Source organism: Neolamprologus brichardi, chromosome 23 (assembly GCF_056152115.1).
Source record: "Neolamprologus brichardi isolate AB-2024 chromosome 23, ASM5615211v1, whole genome shotgun sequence".
Taxonomy (NCBI): Eukaryota; Metazoa; Chordata; class Actinopteri; order Cichliformes; family Cichlidae; genus Neolamprologus; species Neolamprologus brichardi.
The window spans coordinates 23,832,232-23,849,697 of record NC_142125.1 but is presented as its reverse complement, the minus strand read 5'-3'; the positions used below and the strand labels follow the sequence as shown (position 1 = coordinate 23,849,697).

The 17,466-nt window shown below is 40.9% G+C and overlaps 1 protein-coding gene across 2 annotated transcripts in view; it reads left to right on the top strand.

The window, feature by feature from the left end:
* The first annotated feature begins 6,509 nt into the window (after positions 1–6,509).
* Positions 6,510–17,466, top strand: part of LOC102789803 (glutaminase kidney isoform, mitochondrial-like) — a 30,614-nt gene continuing 19,657 nt past the window's right edge. The window contains exons 1-2 of one of the 2 annotated variants that reach the window (XM_087835723.1): positions 6,510–6,893; positions 16,532–16,622. In XM_087835723.1, coding sequence (XP_087691849.1) covers positions 6,640–6,893; positions 16,532–16,622 — 345 coding nt within the window. In that variant the 5' untranslated portion in view covers positions 6,510–6,639. Of the gene's footprint in view, positions 6,894–16,525; positions 16,623–17,466 lie in introns of both variants that reach the window. The other variant, XM_087835722.1, reaches the window with a different exon arrangement.

Here is a 17,466-nt window from a genome sequence, read left to right as displayed (position 1 = left end):
TAACAGCTTCCATGTGTTGCGTTGAAGCGATATCAACTGTTGTTAAAAAAGGGCAAGGCTGCAATTTCATGCAATACCACTCAGAACCACAAGGAAGTGCAATGAGTCACGGGGTCAGCACCAGAGCAACTCACTTTGGTTCTTTCATTTAAATAAAAACATAAAAGAACAAGAACAACAAAAAAATAGTAGAGATGAATGCTGCCACTTTTATATCCTTCACCAGCCTTTAAAGAGTCCTGCCGCCCACTTAAAAACTCCAAAATCCCATGGGCGCCACCAAATCTTTACCACCCAACAGGGAGTCCCGGCCTACACTTTTGGAATCACTGCGCTAAGATACTGTTTATCCAAAAATTAATTTAAGCTTGGGTACTATAGTGCAGTCGATTTTGACTTTTTAACACTTTCATTACCAAATCCTATCCCTTGGTTTGATATTTTTAGTTCCAAAAGTGGATCAGAATTCAGTTGAGGGAGCACAGTGACCTGTTTGGCTGGTCCATAACAAGTAACTCATTAAGAACACATCCTTATTTATAACTGCAGACCCTCTTTAGTAAATGTGGAGTAGCTGAAAAGAAATATTAAAAGTTTAAAGGAGCACACATCTGAAACACTCAGTAATGGCAAAATGCTGGCCCCTGGTGGTGAAAAGGTTAGTAGGGTAATGATAAACAGTACCTTTAACCTGCATTCTTTCTAATGGCCAACAGGGGGCGACTCCTCTGTAAGTCTGATTGCATAGAAGTCTATGATGAAAAAAACACTGCTTTTCTTTTAATCTGTGACCTCAGTAAATGCTTTCCTCGTGAATTTATGGTAAACATTGTCCTAATCAGAGGAAACTGAACCGCCCTCTTGCCCAAATATGGTCGCCTCTGAGTGAAACTGAAACTCCTGGTAATTAAAAGGAAGCATAAATAAGCCCTCTTAAGAAACTTTGGCATGTTCGCGCACACACCAAAAACAGCATGTTGAGCCATTGCTAAAGGCAGAATAAGAAGGTATGTGACTAATGGGGCAGAAAGCTCTTTGTAGTCCTCCAATAACAGGTTGTAGTCATAGTAACAAACCTAACATTTAGTGATAACAATGTTTAGTGTGATTACATATTAGCTTCCCGCTGCAGGGCGGAGCTCCGAAAGCTACTGGAGAACTCCAGCCGTGAGGAGCGCTCGTCCTCCAGGTGGCACCGAGACACCTCTAAAGAATTTTCTTCTTCTTCTTCTTCTTGTGTTTGTTTTCTTCTTCAACTTCTTTTTATTTATTTTGGTTTATAGAGATCAATCCCTGCGCCGACCATTTGCATCAGCGTCACATCAACACATTGTGAAACCGGCCGATGACTCACTCTGACGCAGGTCCTTTTCGCATACCTCCCATCATCCTCTCCCTCTCTCCTCCCCCTCTGTCTCTCCACGCGCACGCACACAGACACACACACACACGTGGACAGATTTTCTCAGGAGAATAACTCAGCTCATGAACACCCACGCCGTTTTGCTGCTCACAGTGGCAGCCCTGCTCAAACAGCCACCCCTCCCCTCCCTGTCCTTCCACCTCCTCCTCCAGTGCAAGTCACTGCTCATGATGATGATGATGATGATGTGTTGCCGCGGCAACGGCAGGAGGTGGGCGGCTCCACGGGCGGTGGGCGGAAGCCAGCCGCTAAGCGGCGTGGGAGGGATCTGCCGAGTGCACCCATCACCCTCATTTTGAAAGGAGCAGGAATCCGACTGCTTTTGAGAAGGTGTGGGTGTTGGTGAATTATCGCCTCTCCTCCCTGCAGCTTCGTTAGGGATGTTTGTCTCCCCTCCTTCCTTGCGTCCTTCCTTCCCTTCCTCTCTTTTCTTCCTTTGTCTTCTGGTTTTAATGCCACATGCAGAGAAAACGCAGCTTAAACTTTGAGGGCTGCTTTGATTTGGCCAGTTTTCATGAGTCCTGGAGTTGCTTTTTTAAATTTTTATGCATTATAGCAGAGAAAGAAAGAAACACGAAGCCAGTCTTTAAAAGAAGTTGTTTGTAGTTTTTAAATGACTAGATGAAGTGAAGAAAAGCAAAGCAGGACTGTCTCCAGTCTTTCTTGCTTCCCCTCCCCTTTAATGCAATTTCCCAGCCGTCAGGATCACACTAGAGTCAATGTAAACACATCAGTATGTAACTTTTACCAAGAGTGAACGTTTGACTCGGTTTGATCATGAACATAGAAAAGATACACATGAATAAGCTGGTCTGAAAATCAGGTAAATACAGCCTCAAGGTGAACAGCAACATATGACATAAGAAATGTTTAGACATTATTTATCTCATAAAACAAACAAAAATGCAGAAACTGTGTGAAAAACTAAGTGCACCCCATGATTCAGCAGCTTGATCAGTGTGGAGGAGTTTTAGCCCGCTCTTCTTTAGGACATTGCTTCAGGTCATTGAAGTTCATGCACAGCTCTCTTAAATCCACACCACAGCATTTCAGTCAGGCAGGTCTGGACTCAGTGACTGGAAGGTGCCCAAATCATGACCTCTCCACCGCTGTGCTAACAGCTGGTATGAGGTCTTTGATTTTATATTTTTATGACCAAACACTTTGATCCAGAAGTCCTGCAGTTCGTTCAGATGTAACTTTGCAACCCTCAGCAGCGCTGCTGTGCTCTTTTTACAGAGTAGAGACTTGTCTCATGTCAAGTTTTTCTGATTGTACTGTCACAAACTTTAACATTTTACAGGCGAACTGAGGCCTGTAGAGTCTGACATGTAGCATTTGGAGAGAATTTGCTGGGACGTCCACTTCTGGGAAGACTGTGGCATTGTTAACATGCACCTGAACACTCCAGACCAGCAAACTAGCAAAACATCTGCTTTATAGAGGTACTATGGGTTTTCACAGGACTGTTAGTGTATTTTGGCTCAGTTTCTGTTAAATAAATAATGACACAGTGTACTATGTCATGTGCTGTTGTTCATTTGAGGTTGTATTTATCTCATTTTAAGTCCCGCTAAGGAGTATTTTCATGATGTCCAGCATTGGTACAATCTTGTAACTTAAAGAGGTAGAGTGTGCCTTATTTCACATGATTTTTTTTTTTAATGTTTTAAGAGAAATAAAATAGGAGAATAAAAGAAGCTGTTGTAACACAAACAAGCATATTACAAGCAGATTGTATCATTAAAAGCCTGAAGTTCTTTATATTCTTTGGTTTTACAGTAAGTAGGAGGTCATCAGCGAGCTTGTATGTTCAAACCTCTCAGCTTAGAACGAATCCTCTGTCAGAAATGTGCACATGGTCTGGGACATGTTGGGGCACATTTAATCCCACTGATTTTATTTTTAGAAGCTCACGATTGTTCATTAAAACGCCTGCAAGGGCTGCAAAAGTATGTGGACACCAAAAGATGTCTTGTATAGTCCAAATGAACAGCAGTAAAACAGCAGGTATTCATCTGCCGCCGCTTGCTGATAAACCTCTCCTCAGCCACAGTCAGTCAGATCATCTAGTTTAGCTCAAATCTGCATAAAAAGGGATTTTTTTTTAACGTAAAAATGTTGATTCCTGTCAAGTAAAAACCCTCTGCGTGCAATTGGTCGGAAGTCCCCTTTGCTTCTGATCACATGGAAATCAGATTTTCAGGCCAACTTCATGAATGTTTCATGTTCAAGTGCACTGGAGGCTTTATTAGTCAGCTCTAATTTGTTTGTTTTATCCTCTTTTGGCTCTCCAGGTGGGTGGAGTTTAGCAAGATAGAGTCAGATAAAAAAAAAATGTAAAAAAAAAGTTTGGGAAAAGTAAAGCAAACACTTTCCGGTGACTAATCTGCGGTGTAGGTCATTATTTAGTGATGGGCGTCAAGCTCCACCCACGCAGGCCGCAAAGGAGGTCAAAACAAGCATTAAAATGCTGCCTGACTCAGGAGGAACAGGCTGATAATCTGTAATCTGGTACATTGAGCTCTGCAGATTGAATTAGACCTGAGTGTGACACTGTTTGGGAAATTTCTGATGTGTTTTTCTGTGTTTTTTCTGCAGAGCGTGCATGTGGTTCCCAGATTTCTATCTGCAAATCATCAATCTGTCACTTCATGAATGGAAAAAAGCTCCTACACGCCTGTAAACTAGTCTCACATCACTTTCTAACCGGGAGATGGCGCTGTAGATGTTTTTTTTCAAGGACACACACACACAAGGCGACAGTCTGCAGAGAAAGCCCTGAATGTGTGCAACACCAAAATGAACCACAAGGTGGCAGAGCAGCACAACGCATCAGTGACAGTCCTGCACAGGTCCGCTTAAGCCTCTTTATTCCTCACCACTGTACAGAGACGTGATGCTTTAATATTTATTTAATCACTTTTATATCTCAGGTCTCTTCCAGGGTGTGTTTCCTTATTTTTGTTTATTTGTTTTTATTGTTTTAAAGTTCTACTTGTATCCCTGTAAGGTTTTATAGTTGCATTATATAATATTTTTATAGTTTTCATTTTTATTTATTACAGGTTACAGGCATGGACAACTGGTGGAGAGTGAGACTGTGACTCAGCTGAATGAATAGGAAGCTTAAAATAAGGGAGAAGCAGAATATTTTAACATAAACTCAGTGACCGGTCCAGAATGTTTTGTTTCTGTGTTTGTTTGTTTGTTGGCTAAGCCATTTAACACGGAACCTAAAACACACACAGTTTGACAGCTTAAAATACTATTTTTTGCACCATCGAGGTGATTCCCAAAGAAATATTAACTGAGAACTTGTTTTATGTCTGCATGGTGTGCAGTGTGTTCTTAAAAAAATTGAGGAAAATGGAGAAGTGGGCGCAAAAGCAGAAGTATCAGGCGTACCCCCCCCCCCCCCCCCCCCAAAGAGAAAAAAACCCCAAACAAACAAACAAACAAACAAAACAAAACAGAACAAACTGAACGTCATGTCCTTAAGAAACAGGAACAAATCCAGCAAATACTTGACACAAAATCTGAGAGATCCATCTGGACCTTCAGTGGATCCATTGACTGTTCACTGAAGCTTCACATTACACAAGAACTGCACTGAAATTCTGTGACAACAGGTCTGATGGAGGCTCTGTCATGGTTTGGCTGCATTTCAGCCAGTGGTGTTAGACATCTTCTGATTGGCAGCAGCTTCATTTTCATAATGACAATGATCCCAAACACACTGCCAATGCAGTAAACACTGTCAGTCATGGATTGGCCTCCCCAGAGCCCGGACCTCAACATTATTGAAGCAGTGTGGGATCATGTTGACAGAGAACAGAACAAAAGGCAGAAACATCCAAAGAAGAGCTTCAAGAAGCCTGCAGAACTATTCCTACTTAAAAACATGGCAAGAAAGCTGCCTAAGAGAGTTCAGACTGTGCTGAAGAATAAAGATGGTCACACCAAATAAATACTTTCAAACTCATTACTTGTACAATCTCTGATTTTGACTTATATACTGTATTTACATATGTTTGCACATGCTTCAATAAATCACTTCCTATTTTCCTACCAAAGTATAAAGAAATGAGGGGTGACTCAAGATTTCTGCACAGCAGTGTGAGTTATATAGCTGTGCAAACTTGTTTATTTGAATCATCTGCACATGATTTCTGCAGGCCAAGCATGAAGACTCATGCACATGAGTCAGTCAGGAAATATTAGGCTTATAATATTTCAATATAGTGATGTTTATGACATTACTTCACTTATATTGTGTTTATTCTTAAATTCTTGTATATGTGTTATGTGATTTCCGGCACAAATAATAACATTTCTACAACTAAGAGTGCAAAATGTGCATTTAACTTAAAATGAATGCAGACTACATAGTTGTGACTCATCCGATAATTTGTTTTTTTCTACTTAACTAAAACTGGATGCCTAACTTCCATTGTATCATAAAACATATACTTTCTGTCTCCCCAAAAGTTATGTCTGTGCTACAGCAGCCACAAACAAAGGCTACATGAAAATGGAGTGGATAAAGTGGGCCAGTAAAAAATAAAAATAACATGAACAAATAGGTCTAAAATGTATCATGCCTAACATAAAGCAGTTCAAATAAATAGAAAACGTGTAGTAAAACAATAAAATAGGAAATTAATTGAATAAACAATAATAAATGTAAATAAAATTCAATGAAATGCTTTGTAAAAACGTGACGTAATACAATATAGTGGCCCTATAAAGTAAAAGAGCTAAAAAAGATTAACTATAATAGATTAAAAACAGCCATTAAATGTAGTAAATTCAAAAATATGATTGTTTTCGTTATTTATTGTGTTTATAAAGACAAAAGATATCGAAACTGTGCCTATAAACATATAAAAATGGGCAATAACATAAACTTGTTCGCTAATTACGGGAAGTGATGGAGATAACAGGACCAAAACACGATTCACAACCGTGGGCGGGACTGTTAGGACTTCTCACCAATTAGGTGCGCCCATGGGTCAAGCCCGTCCAATCACAACTCACGCGGTGGATAAGGTTGGTTGTATCCCGCTGGAGAGCTTTTTTCCGCTGTTGAGTCAGCGGGCGAACCGTTACTCGACCGATACAGCGGCGCTCTCACCGGGAACCGACCTCTACGATCCCTCCACGCGGTCCTATAGTAACTCCACTGCACAGTTCGTCTGTACCACAGGGTTGAAATGTTACATCTTCGGTCTACAGTAACACTCAAGGAGTTATTCCAGACTCAGCTGAAGCGGCCGCTCACACGTAGGGTCGGCGTTAAAGCAGCACCTGCTCCCGCCGCCTGCTTCAGCAGCCTGAGTCCTGATGGACGGTCACCGGGTAGAGGGCGGTTTTCTGGCTGGAGAGCCCATCAGCACTTGGCCAGGAAGCACGCATTGAGAGGCTTTTGCTCCAATGACTCCACCGGCAAGGATTCTTCAACAGAGAAGTGAGTAACGTTAACAGTAGGACGAACTCGATAGAAAAAAGGAGCATTTTTAATGGGGCGGTAAGCAATCATGACATCAAGGTGCCTTTACCTTGAGGCTTCTCATTTAAAAAAATAAACCAGTTTTACTTACAGAAAGTACGCGGAATTTAAGAAATGCGTCTAATTTCGCATTGTATTTAAAAATGAATCACTTTATGTATAACACTTGTACAAAAAGGGACGTTATTTGAATTTAGGCTTTTTACAACGTAGTTTGGTGCGAAGGGTCTAACGCGCATCACGCGAAGTGGCTAGCTGCTAGCTCGGATGCTCATTTAGCTCAGCCTGCTAAAGGCTGGCAAGGAGGGTTGGGTTTGCCGGGGAACTGTGCAGGTCAGGGGTTGTAGATGGGGGGATTATGGGTGCAAGTGACCGGTGATAGTGCGCCCACCTACGGGCTCAGGCCAGTGGAGAGCTCCGGTAGGTAGGAGGTAAATCCAGCAGCCATTATCGGACAAGTTTAATATATCTAAGATGACTTAGTAGTTCCAGTATGAACCTTAAGGATGTTTTGTGGCATTAACTTGCTCTAAGCGGGTGGCGATTAGTCAGAATGTACTCAGTGGAAACTAGTAGAAAGGAAGTAAATTTGAGACGTGTCCGAGAATGGAAGCACATGCAGTGGGGCAAGCTGATGCCTTCATCCATCCAGACTCAGGGGCTTGACTCAGCCTGCACCAGGTTACCCAGTTTAAACGAAAAATTAAGGACAACTGAAGCTGGTTAATGTTTGGATCTCCACTCCACACCGAGCATCAGCTCCATGCATATTCAAGGTCACCCACTATTGCTTCCATAGGAGTGCAGCTACTGACCTGAATTAATACACTTATCATTAATTATAAAGCACAGTGTATGCCACATGATGAGAGGCAAAGTAAAGCAAGTCTAAAGTATAGACGCTTGTTTCTGCCTGGGGGGAAGAAACTATAAACAAACTGCTGGGTAGAGCCAAGCTACAACTTCCAGGTATTTCAGAGTAAGTAAAGATTTTGAGATAGTAACCTGAAATTGTCCCTTATGGATGCCAAAAAATGTTTATTCAGTGGCAGAAACAAAGTTTTATTTTAAATGCCTCTAACTACCGACATAAATACAAAATAAGTAGAATAAATCATAAATCAGTATAAATCATTAATAACATTAATAATAACAATAAAATAATCTGTTACGTTACTAATAGCAAAAAGAAATAGCACAATGAATCAAAATAAAATAAAGATAAAATAATGAAAACATAGACACAAGTTAAAATCAGTTTTTGCCATGTTAAATGTTTAACACATATATAGTTGTGGACATGTTCTAGGGTGGAACGATCGTACAGTGACTTTAGAAAACAAGAATTTTGTGCACAAGTTTGTATTTATTTAGGATTTTCTCTAATCGACACAGGGTTAAAAGTATACATACAGGCTCAAATATATACATAACTCCCACTAAATGTTTCTTAGCATGTTGCACCTTGATTGGGTGGTTTTGGTAGCCATCAACAAGCTCCTGGTATAATTGTGGCTGATATTTGACCAGTCTTCTTGGCATTTCATTAACGTTGGCACAGACTTCTTGTAAGATCCGGAATCGAATGTGAAATGCTGCTCCTCACACACAAGGTCTTGAATAATCAGGCGTTGTCTGATCTTAGAGACCTTATAGTATCATATCACCACAGTAGAGCACTTTTCTCACAGACTGCAGATGTACTTGTGGTTCCTAGAGTATTTAAAAGTAAAGTTGGAGGCAGAGCCTTCTGCTTTCAGGCCTCTCTTTCTGTGGAACCAGCTTCCAGTGTGAGGAGCTCTTTCTTTTCCCTTTGTTTCCTTTCCTTTTCCTGAATGTCTCTTTCTCCGAAAGTGTGTCTTTGTCCTGTCTTCATTCCCTCACTCCCATCTGGTCATGCTGGTTCTGCTGGAGGTCCTTCCTGTTAAAAGGGAGTTTTTCCTTCCCACTGTTGCCAAAGGCAAGGGGTTATCTAGTTTTTGTGGTTTCTCTCTATTATTATAGGGTCTTTACCTTACAATATAAAAGCTTATTAAGGTGACTGTTGTTGTGATTTGGCGTTATATGAAAAAAATTCAATAGATTTATTATGGATGTCAGTTTTTATTTCTGTTATGAGACCAAACAGGTGAGCGTCCAGTAATTTCTATAATGATGCTGAAATGGACAGAAAAATGTCAAAGTAAAATACAGAATTAAAAAAAAAATGTATGTATGCCAGTTGAAAAAAAACGATCTTCCAAATATAGAAATAAAAAAAATGAATAAGTCCTAATTAGTTATATCAAAAATAGTATAAATTAGAATTAAATAAATTAAATTCTGGATTATTTTTGAAGTGTATTATGTTTTTTGTTTATTTACATAATTGGTTCCTCCACAGATATACACTGTCATGAATCATCTTTCTTTAAAATCATGAAATTCAGCTATACTAAAAGTTAGCTTACTGTCTATCAAATACATAAGTAGATAAATAGAAAAAACATAAAAGAAAATACAGACTAAAAAAAAAAATCTTGGCGATAAAAAGCAGTACAGGGATGAGGTGCTGTGTTTTCATGTAGCGGCATATTAATTGATTTTTGTATCATTTTAATTTACATTTGCTCTCTTTTGGACCTCCGTACAAATACAGTGAATGAAAATATGAGTGTCAGAATTTTGAGTATAAATTAACTCTATCATGAGGAGAGGGGGCTGCAGGACAGCCACAGTGGAGGGTTTATAATTTCATTATTCTTAGAGGCAACTCATTAAGAAAATATATAAAGATGCACATAGTTGCTGAAGATCCAGCATGATAACCACCCGGCCGATCATTTCTTCCCCTCGGAGCAGCTCTGACACCAGCCTGTCTCCTTAGAGAGCTTCCATAGTCATAAAATGCCTCATTGCCCCTGCAGGACAGAGTTGCCCCACTTGTTTCTGTTCACGGACAATTTGCTGAAGCTACTGGCGGCGTTCAGGCCGTCGCTCTGCTCAGCTGACTGGTTGTCAGCCCCCGGAGGTTAATCCAAGTCTGAGCCAAGCTTCGGCTTGTTCTGTGAAGATCACTGTGTGAATTTTATCAGCAGCGTGAATCTTGGTGAGCAAGCAGGTTCATCGTCTTCCTGAAAAACTCAACGCTTTTGAGGAACTCAGTGACTTTTCTCTATTAGGCAGCTTAAAGGAGCTTGGTTTACATGTCAGTGATCGTATATAGACAGCACATTTAGCTTCCAGGTGATTTCCATCTGCAGTTCCTGGACAGCTACACACAATATTAAATATCCTGTATAATATAAAACCTTATAAAATAGAGTAATATAAGAAGATATGCAAAGAAAGTCTGAAAATCCTCCAGCCATACTCCCACAAAACACATTGTAAAACCTTCACATAGCCACACTCATCAGTTTATTTCCATAATAGGGATTGATTATTGGGTTAGATTTTCAGCATTTCAGGGTTCTTGTGGGTCATTAAATAGCAGTCTCCAACATCCAGCAAACCATAAAAATGTAAAGATCTGTAGTTTAATCTGTAATATCTGTTGTTTTGTTGCTGATCAGGCAGTTTGATTAAGGACTCAGTTTGGCTTTTTACCTGCAGTTTTTGATTGTGACTACAGTCTGTCTCGTTTGTGACTCTGCCCCTCTGTAGGCCTAAACTACAACATCGCCAGCTTTTTCTTCAGTTCTAGAATGTTTTTATTCACATTCTGAACTAAAATACTGCAGGTGGGAGTCACCAGACACCACACATGATATGCGATATTTAACTTTTTGTGATATGCTGTCTACTGCAGAAACACACACTGTGATTTATCACTGTTTTGCTCTCCAAATTTTGTCCTCAAATTAACCTCAGTCATTATCTGTTTTATACAGTAAGATAAAGTTATCTCACTTCTAAATGAAATTACTGGCAAACTGTTTCTGACAAAATGGCAACGAACTGATAAATCATGGAAAATCACATATCTGTTGCTGTCTTACATTTTAGCCCTCCGATAACCAGAATATAACCAGTCGAGTTGTGCTCATTCACAAAGACTGGTCCAGATTAATGGCAACGGCATCTGTCGGCATTTAAAAACTAGACGGCAATTATTTGCGGTCTCTCTGAGAGTGACTGAAATAGTCCAAGTCAGACTGCAGCTGTTTGCAGAAAGGTTGCACAGGTCTCCTGTTAGAAGGCAATCACCCTCAACAAAAACCTTAATACAACCAGGAAGCAAGCTTTTTTCTTCTTCTTTTTTGTAGATGTAAACAGGTTGCTGTCCTATGTTTAGCTTGCAACATGAAATATTCGTGCACACATTCACTCTGATGGATGCATCTGGGGCGACTCAGTGTCTCACCTGAGGATACTTCGACATGCAGACCACCTTCTTACACGACCACCCCACAGCTGTTTATTAAGACATAACAGTATTACATATTTATTAGTCAGGGTTTCTTCAGTCAAGTTGTTGGACTGTTTTGTTAGAGTTCAACATATAAGATGTACGTCCTGGTGTTTGTTGCTTTCAAACACTGAAGTCTGAAAAGAAAAGACAGACAGGCTCAGCCTGAGCTGCACGCTGACTCTGAGGGCTCTGAGGCCGTGCTTCAGCTAGTAAGGGCTCAGAGCTTTTTGCGATGCAGAGGAGCTCATCCTGCCTAAATCATGTCTTCACTTTTTAGTTATTTATTTATTTTAAGCACCGTGAGCTGGCGTGCCGCCCAGCAGATGTCAGGGCCTCGAGCAGATGAGTCAGTCGCATAGATCGATTCGTGCAGCGCCGCCTCTCTCTCAGCGCTTCCAGTCTAATGTCTGCCTCCGCCCTCTCCAACCCACCAGCAACAATTTGTCATGATGCCTGTGAGGCGGTGAAACCAGCGCCATCGATCAGATTAAATAAATGCAGCAGATACTGACGGCTCAATTCACACAGAGACCTCCGCCTGTCAGTGCGAACACCTCAGGCCCCAACTTCAAGGGAGTCGCACCACCTGATGGTGGGCTCAGAGGGAGACTACGATGGTGGTGTATTAGTGTTAGGGCCTGGTTGAAGAAAACAATGTAATGTGAGGGTGAAATTCAGAGGAAATATTTATATATAAAATATAAATATATTTTTTTCCTCATAATTTTGTGAGTTTCTTGCAAATTTTGGTTTGATAAATTTTCCTAATTTTTCTTGTAAAACCTAGATATAGACATGTCTTTGAATTTTTAGCCTTTTTTAGGCAGGATAGTTCAGCGAGGTGACAGGAGAGCAGGCAGAGAGCTCACCTGCTTATTCAGGTGAGCCATGGTGGTGCATAATTTTCCTGCCTTTTTCTTGGTAAGTTTCTGCTTTTCCCCGTATATCTGGCAGTTTCTTTTTCATAAATTTAATTTAGTTTTTTCTCACAAATTTGCCAGTAAATTCTTGTTAATTTCCAGGGTTTTTCACCATAAAGCTCCCAACTTTTTAAAACATAATGTGGGTGAGTTACATCTGTTTAAACAGCTGCCTTAGCATTGATGAAAAAGGTTTGAAGCATTTGTGTTAGTAGTGCCGGGTAAAATACTGATCCTGTGGGGGGTCTAGGCACAGAAAGGTCACGTGTGAAGGAAACGTCTCCAGATTCCTGCCTCAGTTCAGTTAGATGCCGTTTCGATGACTCTTCTGGAAGAGGCTCACTCATCTGCAGTACAGGAGAGAGTTTTGTGGAGTGGCTGCTGCTGTTTCAGCTTCTGTTCGCGTTGACCTTTAAAAACAAACAGAGCGAGAGGAGGGGGAGGGAGAGCGTGAGCGAGAGTACTAATGAGACCAGCTGAGGTAGATTAATGAGACCATCCAGATGTTCCAGTGTCCACCTCTAACCTGCCTCTGGTAATGATACTCCCACAGGGGAAGTCTCTCACTCAAGAAGGACCCTCTTACTTCACTACTATTTGGTTACAGTGTCATGTTCCTTTCAAGTGTTACACGGTTAAAATCCACCAGCAGCCATTTCTGTTTCATTTTTAGGCCAAATGTTTATTTATGTGGAAATGGCTGTTTGCTTTTGATTGGAGCTGAGACCTCTGACTCCCAAGCCGGCTGGGCCTCATCTGTTTCAGTGGTGGGAAAAAGTATAGTGGTAGTAGTAGTAGTAGTACTCAGTCATAGTAGTCATTTCAGATTATACTATTCGTTTGTATGTCTCATAGTGTATTTCAATGCTGCATGTTTTTAATGTGATTCACTGTGAAACGCTACATTTAATGTCACAGCTTCTGTTTTATTTCTCGTCCTGACAGCAGCGTGATCTGAAGACGTGCACTGTGCTGATCATATGTGTGCTCGCTGTTTCTGTTTCAGTTTAATGCCACTGTTACTAATTCAGTGTTATCCCTCTTCACTCTCTCTGTCTCCCTGTTGTTGATCTTCTTGTTTTGCATTTGTAAGTATCTTTCTATTTTGTCGTTTTAGACTCTTTTTTAAAAGTTTTTCAAAATAAAATCCAGTAGAAGTAGAGGTTTTCTACGGAAAGCCAACAACTGCTTTTACTTAGACATGACCCCACTTCCTCCCAGTGGGTGCACTTCAGTCCCTCTCTATTCTACCTCACCCTCCATCCTTCCATCCTGTCTTCCTCCTCTTCCTCAATCACGCACTCTCTGATGTGTATTCCTTCCTCACCAGCAGCCTGCATTACTGCGGTCAGAGGTGGAGCACGATGCAGTGACCCCGACATGCTAACCCAGACAGCGTGTGAACTGTTTGTAGTGTTACTGCTGCGTTCCACTGATGCTGGAAAGTCAGAGCTTCCTCCTAAGGAACTGTTAAAGAGTCAGATTTTCAAGTATGGGGCGGTATTCCTCTGAGAGGTGCAACCTAATGTAATCTATTCAAACAGACACACTTTTAAACTATATGTGTTCCTCGCTGAGACGTCCTGACTTTTCACTCTGAGTGGAACTTGGCACAAAAGCTATAAATCTGACTTCAACTCGCTGCCAGTGTTTCCTCTCCTGGTTTCTGCAGCAGTGGTGCTCAGGAAAACCCCTGTTCACGTCTGTTATTTTAGTCTAAGTCACTCTGTGTTTCTCACATATTCAGGAGCTGTGTGTATGTCAGAGATGCTCCAATCCAGCCCTTTTTACTTCCCACACCCATGTAAATAATAAGCTGTACTCCTTACCCTGAGGAAAAAGACTGGGAATCATTCTTTTATATTTAAAACCACACGAGACTCGACAAAAAAACATTGGTTTTCTCTTCTTTTGAATATAGTACATCCATAAATAGAAATTATCAGGAGGAAATCCTTTTTATTTTAGTTGGAAGGACAAACTATAGTTTCAGGAATTCAGTTCAGACTCAGTTTAATTCAGTTCTATAAGTGCAGTCATCACAAGGACGAAAGCAGCTTGAAGTAAAAAGCGCTGTTGCTTAAATAAAGGCTCTGGTTTCTCCTTTACTGTGAGTGCCCCTCCTTGCACACAGAGTGGAGTAGACACTGATTGGAAGCTTTTATGCTAATGGTAATGTGACATGTTGTCTCCATCAAATGTTGCATTTGATGGAGACAAAGAGTGAGCGCAAGAAGTTGAGAGTGAAAGCTTCTGTTAATTGTCCATTTCCTCTATTAGATGTTGTAATTTTCTGATGGTTGCTGCTGCTGCATGATTCCAGAGGAAACTCTGCTGATGCTGAAATTATAATCTGGTACATTTCTGCTCTCATGTATCCAAACTTGGCTCCTTTTCTTTATTTCTGGTTGGCTGCCGAGAGGAGCCGCCTGCCAACTCAAGTTTGACCTTCAGACATCCTCTCCTAGCATCAAGCTGCCCCCCCATGATGCATTGCAGGTCATCGTGAGCACCCAGAGCTTTGTACAAATCCAATTTGGTGTTGGTATGAATCATAGCAGAGAGCCTGCTGTGAACCGTTCGTCCCATCTGCCTCCTGACACGCTACTAACCTTCCTCCCAGAGACGACTTCCTGTGGACACTCTGCTCCGAATACCAGCCAGGAAACAGTGCTAGATATTCAGGTTTCCTTGAAGTGGACATTTTCTGCTCTGATTTCGGTCACGTGTGCGATGTTTCACACTCAGGTAGTTTTTTCTACTCGTGGCTCTCTCAGAGAGGATAACCCTTAATAAGGCCATCTGAGCACAGAATCCCCACCCACCTCCTGTCCAGAACCTTATATTTGAGAGGGACAGGAAGTCAGAAGAAAGTTGTCTAAAAAGGGGAGGAGCTAAAAAAGCTTATTTTAGACAGAGGGGGAACTGAGGGGCTGCAGTATAATTTAAAGAAGGATTATTTTGAACTATGAATCATCCAGAGCTGCTCTGGTAAAGACCAAGAATTAAAAAACATGGAGATGGACATGAGCAGAATCGGTTAACTGTGATGATTTTTACCTTTTACTAAAAGCTCAAATGCCAAAACACTGACTTGTAGCCACAGCTAATTTGCAGGCCTTGTCCCTGGTTAGGCTTTTAAGACGCACCATATCAAATATAAAATCAGACAGTTAGAATACAGAAACTAATACAAATAGAATCATTAAAAAAATCTATTTTAATGATCATAGATTTGCTTTTGTTTAAACTATAACCTTCCATTTACATTAAGAATTTAGTAAGATAATGTTTCAAATCTGAGCCAATTAACTGTAAAGGACGACTAACCAAATGTTGTTAAGATTTAGGTATTTACAATAACTGTAGTTCCTCTTGTGTGGGACTAGTATTGGACCCCATCACTGTCTATTTGTCATTTATTTCTTTATTTGCTGCTAACTCAGCTCTGAAGGATAAAAATGGAGCTCTGGTGACGCTGTAAGTCTGACGTAGGGTTTTAGCTGCCACGCCGAGTGCTAACCCATCACTCTGGTTGTGTGTGTGGGGTTGGGTTTTTTTTGTTGTTTTTCTTGTTGGTTTTTTGGGTTTTCTTCCAGCCACTGAACACCGTCAGCATGCCGGAGGCCTTGGCTAGTCTCCCTGTCCCAGCTGCAACAGTTAAGGCCCAGTCATCACATCCCAGACTGTGCTTTTATTCAGCTGATTGCACCGACACTGCCACCTCACACACAGTGTGAATGACGAGGCCTGTAAGGGTTGTCTGTCATGAAGTGTTGGTGGTAGTTTTTGTTGTGCTGCACTCTCCAAACTTAAAACTAGGAAAGAAATTTAGCACTAAATTCTCTTCTTGGTTTGAAGTGTTTTTTGGTTAAATTCTGTGTAAATCGTTAAATCGTTAAATCTTGGGTTTTGTTAACTTGCATGCTGGGAGCTTTTCAAACACATTCCTGGCTGATATTCAAGCAAGGTACAATTAACAATTCCTGTGGCCTCAAAGCAGCATATTAACCTCCTGGAAAAGTATGTTACTAAAAGTATGGAGGTATACTTTTCCACAGGTTTTAATGCTGAGGTAAGGCAAGCTGAGGCCGTGTTTTCCTTACTGTTATTACTCACTGCTTCTCCCTGCAGTGAAAAAGCGTTTTCTTCTCCCTCTGCTGCAGCCCCCCCCCCCTCCCCTCCTCCTGTATGTCCACATTTCCACCACAGCTCCTCACTGTGGAGTTATTTTTCTCACTTTTCTGTCTCTGCCTGTTTATTTTTGCTTCCTGCAGGAGAAGAAAGGCAGGCATCCTGCCCAGCCTGGAGGATCTGCTGTTCTACACCATCGCAGAGGGCCAAGAAAAAATCCCTGCTCACAAATTTACCACAGTGAGTTATCACAGCAGTGATATGTCTGAGAGTTGGATATTTATGGTGTCGGAACCTTTTGTTAAATAGAAATATTACTAGAAATAAATTATACAAGAGAAAATGGCCCCAAATCGCCCACAGGAATGGAGACAGAGTAACAGAGCAGATCTCACTTATTATTAAACTTAATTAACGGAATAATGGAGAAGATTAAGTCATTAAACATTGTGCAGATTTGGATAGATCTTAGAAGTGAAATCAAGTGTTGGCTTAGAATCACACAAACTTGTTGAAGATATTTATGTAGTCTAAATTTCTCTTGGCGTGAAAGTACAGTGGTGTACTACCATCCTGCAGTGTTGGAAACCAGCTTGAAACAGGAACTTCAGGGTGGTTTTATACAACAGTTCCTCCCCTGGATAAACGACCTATAAAAACTACTAACTAGATGTTGTGGTTATCGTCTTCGCTGCAGCCCATCCAGCTGCGGCAGAAGGCCACTCCTCGCTTAGCCCGGTTCTGCTGGAGGTTTCTTCCCTTTAAAATTCAGTTTTTCTTTCCCAATCATTTTTCGTAGGGAGTCATATGATTGTTAGGGTTTTCTCTGTATTACTGTAAGGTCTTTACAATGTGAAGCGCCCTGAGGCAGCTGTTGTTGTGATTTGGTGTTATATAAATACAACTGAATTGAATCAGTTATGAAGGTGAAAAGAAGATGGGGAATCCACACAATGTTTACAAATGGATAAATAATGCTGTGGTGACTTAACTGAAATAAGACTTTCATAAAATGTACGACAAAAAGCATTTACAGTACAGCAGCTAAATAAATGCATGTCACACATAAATTACTGACTTGTTG